At 44.7% G+C, this 14,612-nt stretch overlaps 2 protein-coding genes across 7 annotated transcripts in view; one reads left to right on the top strand and one right to left on the bottom strand.

Moving 5' to 3' along the window:
* Positions 1-5,981, bottom strand: part of LOC118964977 (multiple epidermal growth factor-like domains protein 11) — a 388,319-nt gene extending 382,338 nt beyond the window's left edge. Inside the window, exon 1 of one of the 2 annotated variants that reach the window (XM_090223210.1) lies at positions 5,751-5,981. The gene's annotated coding sequence lies outside the window, so the exon portion shown is untranslated. The remainder of the gene's footprint in view (positions 1-5,750) is intronic. The other variant, XM_090223211.1, reaches the window with a different exon arrangement.
* A 1,466-nt stretch (positions 5,982-7,447) lies between these two features.
* The window catches only part of dis3l (DIS3 like exosome 3'-5' exoribonuclease), a 53,302-nt gene continuing 46,137 nt past the window's right edge, over positions 7,448-14,612 (top strand). For 2 of the 5 annotated variants that reach the window (XR_016492364.1, XM_090223207.1), the window contains exons 1-2: positions 7,448-7,740; positions 8,247-8,400. Coding sequence is in view for 3 of the 5 variants with exons in the window: in XM_090223207.1 (XP_090079333.1) it covers positions 7,611-7,740; positions 8,247-8,400 (284 nt within the window). In the remaining 2 variants the exon portion in view is untranslated. Of the gene's footprint in view, positions 7,741-8,243; positions 8,401-14,612 lie in introns of all 5 variants that reach the window. The other 3 variants (XR_016492363.1, XM_090223206.1, XM_090223208.1) reach the window with 2 other exon arrangements.

The raw sequence follows: 14,612 nt of genomic DNA, 5'->3' as shown, positions 1-14,612 counted from the left end.
AAAAGCTGCATTACTCTGATTGCCAAAGTCCGGTTGTGATGAATCTGTGACATAGTGTAATAAAACTATTTCAAAATGCACCAACCCAGTGGGGACCCATAACGTTCACCGGCACAGTGCTGTTCTGTTAAAATGCTTCTCATTGTCGTAATAGGCCACCTCTGGTTCTTAGAAGTTAACCTGATTAGAAAAGTCAGTCTCTTCTGTTCTGTTCTGTTTCATACGTCACTGGCGTAGCACCCACAGCACCCACATCACCCACATCACCCACAGCACCCAAATCACCCACAGCCCGCACATCACCCACAGCACCCAAATCACCCACAGCACCCACAGCACCCACAGCCCCCACAGCCCCCACAGCACCCAAATCACCCACAGCACCCACCTCACCCAAATCACCCACAGCACCCACAGCACCCACATCACCCACAGCACCCACATCACCCGCAGCACCCACAGCTCGCCCACAGCACCCGCAGCACCCACATCGCCCGCAGCACCCACATCACCCGCAGCACCCACAGCACCCGCAGCACCCACAGCACCCGCAGCACCCACAGCACCCGCAAGGCGGTGGGGCCCCACGCAACCGTCATCTCACATCTAAATCTAAATTGTATATATATTTTTTTTTTTATTTTTTTTTTATAAATCATTTTGAAGGTAACCCTCTTTTTTAATTTCCACATGTAACAGTTGAACCAGACAGACAATATACACTGAACACAAATATAAACACAACATGCAACAATTACAGTTCATATGAGGAAATCAGTCAATTTAAATAAATCAATTAGGCCCTAATCTATGGATTTCACATGTCTGGGAATACAGGTGTACATACAGTGTCTCCTGACCCCTCCTGTCTCAGCCTCCAGTATTTATGCTGCAGTAGTTTATGTGTCGGGGGGGCTAGGGTCAGTCTGTTATATCTGGAGTATTTCTCCTGTCTTATCCAGTGTCCTGTATAAATTTAAGTATGCTCTCTCTAATTCTCTCTCTCTCTCTCTCTCTCTCTCTCGGAGGACCTGAGCCATAGGACCAGGCCTTGGGACTACCTGGCATGATGACTCCTTGTTGTCCCCAGACCGCCTTCAGTTTCAACTGTTCTGCCTGCGGCTACGGAACCCTGACCAGTTCACTGTGATTACCATTATTTGACCATGCTGGTCATTTATGAACATTTGAACATCTTGGTCATGTTCTGTTATAATCTCCACCCGGTACAGCCAGAAGAGGACTGGCCACCCCTCATAGCCTGGTTCCTCTCTAGGTTTCTTCTTAGGTTTTGGCCTTTCTAGGGAGTTTTTCCTAGCCACCGTGCTTCTACACCTGCATTGCTTGCTGTTTGGGGTTTTAGGCTGGGTTTCTGTACAGCACTTTGATATATCAGCTGATGTACGAAGGGCTATATAAATACAATTTGATTTGATATGTTGGTCACAGATACCTTAAAAAAAAGGTAGGGGTGTGGATCAGAAAACCAGTCCGTATCTGGGGTGACCACCATTTGCCTCATGCAGCGCGACACATCTCCTTCACATAGAGTTAATCAGGCAGTTGATTGTGGCCTGTGGAATGTTGTCCCACTCCTCTTCAATGGCTGTGTGAAGTTGCTGGACATTAGCAGTAACTGGAGAACGCTGTTGTACACGTCGATCCAGAGCATCCCAAATATGCTCAATGGGTGACATGTCTGGTGAGTATGCAGGCCATGGAAGAAATAGGAATTTGAGAAACTTCTAGGAATTCAGTACAGATTCTTGCGACATGGGGCCGTGCATTATCATGCTGAAACATGAGGTGATGGCGAGGGATGAATGGCACGACAATGGGCATCAGGATCTCAGCAAACCGCTCACCCACACAACGCCATATACACAGTCTGCTGTCTGCCCGGTACAGTTGACACAGGGATTCATCAGAGAAGAGCACACTTCTCCAGTGTGCCAGTTGCCATCAAAGTTGAGCATTTGCCCACTGAAGTTGGTTACAACGCTGAACTGCAGTCTGGTCAAGACCCTGGTGAGGATGACAAGCACGCAGATTAGCTTCACTGAAACGGTTTCTGACAGTGTGTGCGGATGTTCTTCGATTGTGTAAACCCACAGTTTCATCATCTGTCTGGGTGGCTGGTCTCAGACAAACCCACAGTTTCATCATCTGACCGGGTGGCTGGTCTCAGACGATCCCGCTGGTGAAGAAGCCGGATGTGGAGGTTCTGGGTTGGCATGGTTACACATGGTCATGCGGTTGTGAGGCCAGTTGGACATACTGCTAAATTCTCTAAAATGACGTTGGAAGCGGCTTATGGTAGAGAAATTAACATTCAATACTCTGGCAACAGCTCTGGTGGACATTCCTTCAGTCAGCATGCCAATTGTACACTCCCTCAAAATTTAAGACATGTGACATTGTGTTGTGTGATAAAACTGCACATTTTAGAGTGGCCTTTTATTGTCCCCCAGCACAAGGTGCACCTGTGTAATTATCATGCTCTTTAATCAGCTTCTTGATATGCTACACATGTCAGGTGAATGGATAATTTTGGCAAAGGAGAAATGCTCACTAACAGGGATGTAAACAAATTTGTGCTCAACAATTTGACAGAAATAAGATTTTTGTTCATATGGAACATTTCTGTGATCTTATATTTCAGCTCATGAAACATGGGACCAACACTTTACATGCTTCTTTTATATTGTTGTTCAGTATAGTTGTCACACATCTAGTTAGCCTGTTTCTCCGGCGCCGGCGGCAACCCTACCTCGTCCTCCTCACCTAATTGGCTATTAAATCTTTTAAAAAAGTTAGGTGAATCAGGTCAGACTCGGATGGAGAGTGAGTGCGTTCTTCAAGCTCGTGCCAAATTACCGAAGATCAGATCAGACCACATCAGCAAAGCTACCCCCCTTGCTAGTAGGTCTTATGCAGTAGCAGGACTAGACAGAGACCTCACTGCACGGCCTGGCAATGACAGTGGCCTTGCACCTCCTCTTCTTCCTTCCCCTCGAGAATAGTGACAGTTCCTCTAGTGAGATGCCGGCCCCCACCCTTCTCCTCCTCACAGCTGTCGACTGCCAGAGACCCAGTGGCGCTCATGAGAGCGACACCCCCTTCTGTGGACACTTGTAAATCTACGAGTGATGAGACGGATAGCCCCGACAGCGTGGAGTCTGAGCTCCAATGTGTAATATAATAGGCTACCAGATAAATACTATGTATAGCTATAGATAGGCTAGTAGGCTAGACTACAATGTCTGCATAAACAATCCATGCTAAACTATTGTTTTGATGGTGGACTGGTTGTATTATTTGTAGTGGGGTGCATTCATGGATGCCACGGGATGCCAGGTTAACCCCCCAAAAAATTACAAAAAAAACCCCCCATACATCTCTCTGTGTTTCATAAATGTCCTTAAATTCGCAAGAGGCTGAATGTATGTCACCGGAGAAAGCAGACGATCAAATGAATCAGCGCCCCTCTGTCTCAGTGTGTGTAGCGTATCTATCTGACGCTGTCTGGTCCAAAAAAACAAAGAGTATGACATTGTTGCCAACCGTAGCATTGAATGCTATGGGTGGCCAATCAGCGTTGCTCTAAACTGAGTGAGCTCAGCTGTGAATGGCCCTGGCGCACCCAAAAAACAAAAAAAAAATGTAAAGGGAAGCCAGTTTGGATTTGGCTTCAGACCAACTACATCACATCCGAAGCCAAACTCATTGACAGAAAAAAAAACGTATATTGTTGCATCTCGTGTCGTTGTCTTCTGGTGGCTAGTCCGAAAATGGGGGGGGGGCTGGAAGGGGGGGGGGGTAACTCAGACTTGGTGGGATTCTGGAGAAACTGACAGTGGTGTAAGAACATGGTTAGGTAGGGGGTTGGGGGTTGGGGGGTGGGGGGCAGGGGGCGGGGGGCGGGGGGCCAAACTCAGACCTGGTGGGATTCTGGAGAAACTGCCAGTGGTGTAAGAACATGGTTAGGTAGGGGGTTGGGGGGTGGGGGGGTGGGGGATAGGGGCGGGGGCCAAACTCAGACCTGGTGGGATTCTGGAGAAACTGCCAGTGGTGTAAGAACATGGTTAGTAAATGTTTTTCTCTTTTATCTGACAAATGAAAGGAAAGGGAATTCTAGCAAATAGCCTGATTAGCAATATAGACTTTAAAAAAGCAGTTGGAGTTTGAAATGAAACTGTCCTCATCTGTTAGTAACCAAAAGCAGCAACAGTACTAGAGCCTTAAGCCAAATAGACGTCCACCTATAGTGTTAGTGGTGAATCTGTCCCGTGTGTCACTATGCAAAACACCCCTCTTTCTCTCTGCTGCACAACAATGCCTCAATTTACAGCTTCCACGCAGGGATCAATAGTGATTTGATTGGTGCCTCATTCAACTTGAAGGTCAGAGCAGAAGATGACGGGTCTGTCCCAAATGGCACCCTATTCCCTATATAGTGCACTACTTTAGACCAGGGTCAGTAGGACTCTGGAACCCTATTCCCTATATAGTGCACTACTTTAGACCAGGGTCAGTAGGACTCTGGCACCCTATTCCCTATATAGTGCACTACTTTAGATCAGGGTCAGTAGGACTCTGGCACCCTATACCCTATATAGTGCACTGCTTTAGACCAGGGTCAGTAGGACTCTGGCACCCTATTCCCTATATAGTGCACTGCTTTAGACCAGGATCAGTAGGACTCTGGCACCCTATTCCCTACATAGTGCACTACTTTAGACCAGGGTCAGTAGGACTCTGGCACCCTATTCCCTACATAGTGCACTACTTTAGACCAGGGTCAGTAGGACTCTGGCACCCTATTCCCTACATAGTGCACTGCTTTCGATCAGCTTTGGTCTAAAGTAGTGCACTATATTGGTAATTTAAGGGAGCCTTTTGGGAACGAAACCCACCTCATTTTAGACCATGACGGCCTCCTGTCAGACCTCATCAACATCAAAAACCCTCCTATTGCTTTGTACATTCATTTTCTCACAGCAACTTGTGAATAAAGTGAACGTTCTTGAATCTCGTCCCACAGAGACAGTGATAATTCAAGGGGATTCAACTCCAACGGGGGTTTTCTAGGCTACTGTAAAATACTTTAACACTGTAACATATTGGATGTGTTTTATGGTTTTTCATAGGACTGTTGGGAGATAAGTCACCCCGTTGTGGGCTCAAGGAGATCAAAATAATCAAACAACTCATCAATACAATAGCTCTCAGCTGGAGGTATGATGATATAGCGTGGTCTTCTTTAGATGTAAGCACTTCCTGTCTCATTGTTACGTGGCAACATGCTAATAACGTGGTAATTCTAATCAAATGCAGAAATTACCCCTTTTAAAAAAAATGCACCCTCTGCTACAGAGGTTTTTTAGAAATATAGCCTAACAGTTTCAAATAGTTCAATAGATATTACATTTACAATTTAACTCGAATAGAAGCAGATAGGCTACAAAACACAATTCAACCTAACAGAAGCCTACTCACAAACACAATACTTCTCAGCATCAATATCTTTGAAGGACCCAATCACATTATAGACTACTCTATCACACCGCAACTAATTAACAAGCATAATCAGACCTTGCAACAACACTTGAGACATAGCAATTATCCCAGCAGCACTTGAGACGTGACACTTACCAAAGACGAGCAATTAATGGGCATTAAAACATATTCTGGAGAACTTTGCTGAACTCAATGGCATTAGAAAAATTCCCGGAGACAGAGAAGCCTACCTTTTCTGTGTTCTGTGATCTCTTCCTTCCCAGAGACAGTCTTTAGCTGTGTAGCCTATCGTTCAACAGTGTCTTACGCACCTGGTAAATAAGGATAATATATTTCCTGTGGCGAAAGTCGATTAAATTGTGGATAAATTGTCGCGTAAGGTTGTACAGTCAAGCCCCTAAAGCTTAAATGTTCTTCGCTCCTCACTTCTCTCGCGCATCGCTTCTATCCACACTGCAACTGGCGCTCGAGCGCGGATCATTTAAATACCAGTGACGTCACGAAGGCTCTCATCTCTGGTACCAGGACTGGGGTCAATTCAAATACGCTCTCATCTCCGGTACCAGGGCTGGGGTCAATTCAGATACGCTCTCATCTTCTGTACCAGGGCTGGGGTCAATTCAAATACGCTCTCATCTCCGGTACCAGGGCTGGGGTCAATTCAGATACGCTCTCATCTTCCGTACCAGGGCTGGGGTCAATTCAGATACGCTCTCATCTTCCGTACCAGGGCTGGGGTCAATTCAGATACACTCTCATCTCTGGTACCAGGGCTGGGGTCGATTCAGATACGCTCTCATCTTCTGTACCAGGGCTGGGGTCAATTCAGATACGCTCTCATCTCTGGTACCAGGGCTGGGGTCAATTCAGATACGCTCTCATCTCTGGTACCAGGGCTGGGGTCAATTCAGATACGCTCTCATCTCTGGTACCAGGGCTGGGGTCAATTCAGATTGAAAGCAGTCAGTTCAGAAAGGGATTTTTATTCAAAATAAAAATTATTGAAACACTTTTGACATAACTAACTTCTGCTGTCAGTTTAAAAATAGATGCAGTTTTTTAAATATGTTTTTGAAAATTGTTATTTAAATTAACCTCCTGAATTGACTGACTTCTATTCGAATTGGCCAGGCCTACATGGACATGTGCCCATTCATAAATATATATTTATATATTTTATTTATTTATTAAAAATATTATTTAACTAGGAAAGTCCGTTAATTAAGAACAAATTCTTATTTACAATGGGCCTACCAAAAGGCAAAGACCTCCTGCGGGAACGAGGGGCCTGGGATTAAAAGATAAGAAAAACTACAATATAAATAGAGGACAAAACACACATCACAACACGAGAGACACATCATAACACGAGAGACAACACAACACTACATACAGAGATACCTAAAACGGGGACGGGGTCCTGGGATTAAAAATAAAAAATGTATTAAACAATATCACGTAATATAACGATAATAATTAATTATAACGTCAAAAGATCACATTGGTTTGGATATGATTATTATATAGTTTGATTAACTCATATCTAAATTTTTTTTTTAAAAATAGCATAGAACATTAACATCGGCGGAGAAACAAACTGTTGCGTATTGTCACAATGAATCAGTTGAGAGATCAATCATCGGTGCAATTCGCTTTGGCTTTAAATGGACTTCAATAACTTTATTTTCCAAAGGGAATTTAATTTCTGGTGTCAGGGCAGGGATATACAAGCACATTCAAATCACTCATGACAGTGCACTGCATCCAACAAAGGTTTAAACGGGATATGTTAACATATTGCTTTCCGCTTTTCTAAAGACACTGGCATTTATAATCTGTAAGAAAAAGCGTGTGTGTGTGTGTGTGTCTGTCTGTCTGTCTGTCTGTGTGTGTGTGTGTGTGTGTGTGTGTGTGTGTGTGTGGAATTGATGACGTCAACGCGACGAGCCCGCCGCGTTTGCGCAGTGTGCTTCCTGGACTTGAATGGTTTGTTTACAACTTCGGAATCGGTTCCCGCTTGTCTTGTCAACAACAGCTAATCTTTCAAAAACAATCGTCCCCAAAAGCGTTTTCTATGAAGCGGGGTGACAATGATTAAGACCGAGAAGGTGTTGCATTTGAAGAGTTCCCGAGGACGGAAGGTCCGTGTGGTCCGGGAACATTATTTGAGAGAACATGTTCCCTGCTACAGCTCTCTCTGTCAGGCACAATGCGCCAACGGTAAAGTCAGGTTTTACAAAATAAAATACTCTATAAGTCTTCCTTCTGATGTCCGTCAAATTTTAGGCAAACGTAAATGTAACATGCTAACTACCTAAATTTACAACAAGGCATAAGGTAAACTATGATGTTTCTCTTTTGTGTCACACTGTCACGTGATGTTAGTTGTTACACCGTAACAACACGTGTCACCCTTTTAACCGCTAGTTCCTGAGAGAAATAGCAAGAAAATAATGATGATGGCCTTCACAGTAAAGGTAGATAAGACGACTTAGACACCTGTGCATAAATTCATATAGCTAAGAATAGACGTGGATGTTGTTGACAACAGTGTTGCTGTGTTTGAAATGATCTCCATCAATACATGGTAGAGTCTGAACCTGTTCATACCTACAGAGACAGAGTACACCTGCTCAAACACCCTCATCATACACTATCCCTTTTCTAGATTGATTAGTTGACAGATTAACTCTCTCTCTCTCTCTCTTCCTGTTCTGTCCCAGCAGAGGGCAAGGTGCTGCCTGGAGAGGTGACTCACTATGTGATGCCTGATGCAGGCGTGGCGAGGGACTTTATGGAGATTCTGGAGTTTAGAGAGATCCAGGGGATAGTGTTCACTCAGACTGCCTGCCAGGCTGTCCAACACAGCAGAGGACGCAGGTACAGGAGCTACATGCCTTCACCCTACAATTAGATAATTACTGTAACACATGTTGAGTAACTAGGCCTTCATACCATTGGTGTTGGGGCAGACAGTAGTAATGAGACATCTACCATTGGTGTTGGGGCAGACAGTAGTACTGAGACATCTACCATTGGTATTGGGGCAGACAGTAGTAATGAGACATCTACCATTGGTGTGAGGGAATAGAGTAGCTACACCTCTCCAATGACTATGTCATGGGTACAGAACAGTACACCTCTCCAATGACTATGTCATGGGTACGGAACAGTACACCTCTCCAATGACTATGTCATGGGTACAGAACAGTACACCTCTCCAATGACTATGTCATGGGGACAGAACAGTACACCTCTCCAATGACTATGTCATGGGTACGGAACAGTACATCTCTCCAATGACTATGTCATGGGTACAAAACAGTACACCTCTCCAATGACTATGTCATGGGGACAGAACAGTACACCTCTCCAATGACTATGTCATGGGGACAGAACAGTACACCTCTCCAATGACTATGACCATGGGTACAGAACAGTACACCTCTCCAATGACTATGTCATGGGTACGGAACAGTACACCTCTCCAATGACTATGTCATGGGGACAGAACAGTACACCTCTCCAATGACTATGTCATGGGTACAGAACAGTACACCTCTCCAATGACTATGACCATGGGGACAGAACAGTACACCTCTCCAATGACTATGTCATGGGTACGGAACAGTACACCTCTCCAATGACTATGTCATGGGTACAGAACAGTACACCTCTCCAATGACTATCTCATGGGGACAGAACAGTACTGTCCTACCAAGCAAAATAACAGGAACTGCTCATAGAGTGAAACAGAGAAAAATGACTTCAAGGTTGTTTTTATTGTCCAGCCAAATGAATTGTAGTTAGATCAGATGTCTTACTACGAGGTTACTTTTGATTCATATTGACCCTGACCTCTGACATGACCTTTGACCCTAGACGGCAGTTACTGCCTTCTTGCTGGGTACACCCACTGGAATACGATTCCACAGCAAATAGTTTGATACTTTTATCAGCAAAGAACAATACATAATAGCAAGGTAAACCATAGAGACTGCAGCCCCAAAGATCAGTGACACCAAGGTAAACCATAGAGACTGCAGCCCCAAAGATCAGTGACACCAAGGTAAACCATAGAGACTGCAGCCCCAAAGATCAGTGACACCAAGGTAAACCGTAGAGACTGCAGCCCCAAAGATCAGTGACACCAAGGTAAACCATAGAGACTGCAGCCCCAAAGATCAGTGACACCAAGGTAAACCGTAGAGACTGCAGCCCCAAAGATCAGTGACACCAAGGTAAACCATAGAGACTGCAGCCCCAAAGATCAGTGACACCAAGGTAAACCGTAGAGACTGCAGCCCCAAAGATCAGTGACACCAAGGTAAACCATAGAGACTGCAGCCCCAAAGATCAGTGACACCAAGGTAAACCGTAGAGACTGCAGCCCCAAAGATCAGTGACACCAAGGTAAACCGTAGAGACTGCAGCCCCAAAGATCAGTGACACCAAGGTAAACCGTAGAGACTGCAGCCCCAAAGATCAGTGACACCAAGGTACACCGTAGAGACTGCAGCCCCAAAGATCAGTGACACCAAGGTAAACCGTAGAGACTGCAGCCCCAAAGATCAGTGACACCAAGGTACACCGTAGAGACTGCAGCCCCAAAGATCAGTGACACCAAGGTAAACCGTAGAGACTGCAGCCCCAAAGATCAGTGACACCAAGGTAAACCGTAGACACTGCAGCCCCAAAGATCAGTGACACCAAGGTAAACCGTAGAGACTGCAGCCCCAAAGATCAGTGACACCAAGGTAAACCATAGAGACTGCAGCCCCATAGATCAGTGACACCAAGGTAAACCGTAGAGACTGCAGCCCCAAAGATCAGTGACACCAAGGTAAACCGTAGAGACTGCAGCCCCAAAGATCAGTGACACCAAGGTAAACCGTAGACACTGCAGCCCCAAAGATCAGTTACACCAAGGTAAACCGTAGACACTGCAGCCCCAAAGATCAGTTACACCAAGGTAAACCGTAGAGACTGCAGCCCCAAAGATCAGTGACACCAAGGTAAACCGTAGAGACTGCAGCCCCAAAGATCAGTGACCCCAAGGTAAACCGTAGACACTGCAGCCCCAAAGATCAGTGACCCCAAGGTAAACCGTAGACACTGCAGCCCCAAAGATCAGTTACACCAAGGTAAACCATAGACACTGCAGCCCCAAAGATCAGTGACACCAAGGTAAACCGTAGAGACTGCAGCCCCAAAGATCAGTGACACCAAGGTAAACCGTAGAGACTGCAGCCCCATAGATCAGTGACACCAAGGTAAACCGTAGAGACTGCAGCCCCAAAGATCAGTGACACCAAGGTAAACCATAGAGACTGCAGCCCCATAGATCAGTGACACCAAGGTAAACCGTAGAGACTGCAGCCCCAAAGATCAGTGACACCAAGGTAAACCGTAGAGACTGCAGCCCCAAAGATCAGTGACACCAAGGTAAACCGTAGACACTGCAGCCCCAAAGATCAGTTACACCAAGGTAAACCGTAGACACTGCAGCCCCAAAGATCAGTTACACCAAGGTAAACCGTAGAGACTGCAGCCCCAAAGATCAGTGACACCAAGGTAAACCGTAGAGACTGCAGCCCCAAAGATCAGTGACCCCAAGGTAAACCGTAGACACTGCAGCCCCAAAGATCAGTGACCCCAAGGTAAACCGTAGACACTGCAGCCCCAAAGATCAGTTACACCAAGGTAAACCATAGACACTGCAGCCCCAAAGATCAGTGACACCAAGGTAAACCGTAGAGACTGCAGCCCCAAAGATCAGTGACACCAAGGTAAACCGTAGAGACTGCAGCCCCAAAGATCAGTGACACCAAGGTAAACCATAGACACTGCAGCCCCAAAGATCAGTGACACCAAGGTAAACCGTAGAGACTGCAGCCCCAAAGATCAGTGACACCAAGGTAAACCATAGACACTGCAGCCCCAAAGATCAGTGACACCAAGGTAAACCGTAGAGACTGCAGCCCCAAAGATCAGTGACACCAAGGTAAACCGTAGACACTGCAGCCCCAAAGATCAGTGACACCAAGGTAAACCGTAGAGACTGCAGCCCCAAAGATCAGTGACACCAAGGTAAACCATAGACACTGCAGCCCCAAAGATCAGTGACACCAAGTGATGCCAGTTGCTGACATGAGTGATGCCAGTTGCTGACGTGAGTGATGCCAGTTGCTGACGTGAGTGATGCCAGTTACTGATGTGAGTGATGCCAGTTGCTGACGTGAGTGATGCCCGTTACTGATGTGAGTGATGCCAGTTACTGATGTGAGTGATGCCAGTTACTGATGTGAGTGATGCCAGTTACTGATGTGAGTGATGCCAGTTGCTGACGTGAGTGATGCAGGACACAGGTGTATTAAACCTACACCTTATGACATATCTATCATAGTGGAGGACACAGGTGTGTTAAACCTACACATTATGACATATCTATCATAGTGGAGGACACAGGTGTGTTAAACCTACACCTTATGACATATCTATCATAGTGGAGGACACAAGACAAGCGGGAACCTAAATGGCCAAGGGCGCATCCTCAACACCGCCTCAGAGACAGCTCTTTAGGTGTCCGCACAGCCACGGCCATGCCGCGACCTCTCTGAGGCGACGTGTCGTGTAGGCTCAAGTCCTCGTCAGAGGTGATCGAGTGACACGTAGAGGGCAACTTCCTCCATATTACCTTCAATAGAAGTCCACCTATCGGGAGTGGGTAAAAAAAAACAACCTCATTACAGCACGGCTATGCTGATCAAGCTTAAACAGGATGTGGCCTGTGGATGAATAATGTAGCCCCTTCTAACAGTATACAGTATACGGCTTCTTATACAATACACACACATTGGCGTTTGTTCCTGTTTCAAAGTTGATGACTTAGTGTAAATAACAGTCCCGGTAGACTTTCAGCAGCCTCGTCCTGGTCTCCTTTTGTTTACGTTAGCTCCCGTTTTATAAATCTGTTGCATCGTTAACGTGACGAAGGCTTCACTTTTCTTCGGTTTTGTGCGTGTGTGTGTGTGTGTGTGTGCGACCGTGTGTGTGTGTGTGTGTGTGTTGTGCTGATGTCATGCTGTGTAGTTGGTTAAATTGCAGAGCTCTATTCACTACAACACACAGGGGACCCCAGGACGAACCGCTGAGTCAGGGAGACTCTGTTATACCCACTGACACGCTATCCTGTGGGTAGGAAAGCTTTGTATTGAGTTAGGTTATCACATACTGTAGGTTATCACATACTGTAGGTTATCACATACTGTAGGTTATCACATACTGTATTCTACAAGGTTATTAGGCTACATACTGTAGGTTACTAGGTTATTAGGCTACATACTGTAGGTTACTAGGTTATTAGGCTACATACTGTAGGTTACTAGGTTATTAGGCTACATACTGTAGATTACTAGGTTATTAGGCTACATACTGTAGGTTACTAGATTATTAGGCTACATACTGTAGGTTACAAGGTTATTAGGCTACATACTGTAGATTACTAGGTTATTAGGCTACATACTGTAGGTTACTAGGTTATTAGGCTACATACTGTAGGTTACTAGGTTATTAGGCTACATACTGTAGGTTACTAGATTATTAGGCTACATACTGTAGGTTACTAGGTTATTAGGCTACATACTGTAGATTACTAGGTTATTAGGCTACATACTGTATGCTACAAGTTATTAGGCTACAAGGTTATTAGGCTGCATACTGTAGGCTACGAGGTTATTAGGCTACAAGGTTATTAGGCTACATACTGTAGGCTACAAGGTTATTAGGCTACAAGGTTATTAGGCTACATACTGTATGCTACAAGGTTATTAGGCTACATACTGTATGCTACAAGTTATTAGGCTACAAGGTTATTAGGCTACAAGGTTATTAGGCTGCATACTGTAGGCTACGAGGTTATTAGGCTACATACTGTAGGCTACGAGGTTATTAGGCTACATACTGTAGGCTACAAGGCTATTAGGCTACAAGGTTATTAGGCTACATACTGTAGGCTACAAGGTTATTAGGCTACATACTGTAGGCTACGAGGTTATTAGGCTACATACTGTAGGCTACGAGGTTATTAGGCTACATACTGTAGGCTACAAGGTTATTAGGCTACAAGGTTATTAGGCTACATACTGTAGGCTACAAGGTTATTAGGCTACATACTGTAGGCTACGGGGTTATTAGGCTACATACTGTACGCTACAAGGTTATTAGGCTACAAGGTTATTAGGCTACATACTGTAGGCTACAAGGTTATTAGGCTACAAGGTTATTAGGCTACAAGGTTATTAGGCTACAAGGTTATTAGGCTACAAGGTTATTAGGCTACAAGGTTATTAGCAGTGGTGGAAAAAGTACCCAAATGTCATACTTCAGTAAAAGTAAAGATACCTTAATAGAAAATGACTCAAGTAAAAGTGAAAGTCACCTAGTAAAATACTACTTAACTACTTACTACTTAAAAGTCTGAAAGTATTTGGTTTTAAATATACTTAAGTATTACAAATAAATATAATTGCTAAAATATGCTGAAGTATCAAAAGTCAAAGTAAAAGTATAAATAATTTAAATTCCTTATATAAAGCAAACCAGACGGCATCATTTTCTTGTGTTTTTAATTTACAAATAGCCAGGGGCACGCTCCAACACCCAGACATCAGTTACAAACCAAGCATGTGTTTAGTGAGTCCACCAGATCAGAGGCAGTAGGGACGACCAGGGATGTTCTCTTGACAAGTGTGTGAATTAGACAACTTTCCTGTCCTGCTAAACATTTAAAAATTGAACGAGTACTTTTAGGTGTCAGGGAAAATGTATGGAGTAAAAAATACATTATTTTCATTAGGATTGTTTAGGAACGTTAAAGTTGTCAAAAATATAAATTGTTGTCACGCCCTGACCTTAGTTATCTTTGTTTTCTTTATTATCTTGGTTAGGTCAGGGTGTGACATGGGTGATGTATGTGTTTTTGACCCCGTCTAGGGGTTTTGTATGTCTCTGGGTGTTTAGTAGTCTAGGTGTTATGTATGTCTATGGTTGCCTAGATTGGTTCTCAATTAGAGGCAGCTGTTTATCATTGT

The sequence above is a fragment of the Oncorhynchus mykiss genome, chromosome 26 (genome assembly GCF_057628025.1).
Source record: "Oncorhynchus mykiss isolate SJ-2025 chromosome 26, ASM5762802v1, whole genome shotgun sequence".
In the NCBI taxonomy this organism is placed as follows: domain Eukaryota; kingdom Metazoa; phylum Chordata; class Actinopteri; order Salmoniformes; family Salmonidae; genus Oncorhynchus; species Oncorhynchus mykiss.
Note: the sequence above shows the minus strand (reverse complement) of the source record. Positions and strands in the feature narration are given on the sequence as shown.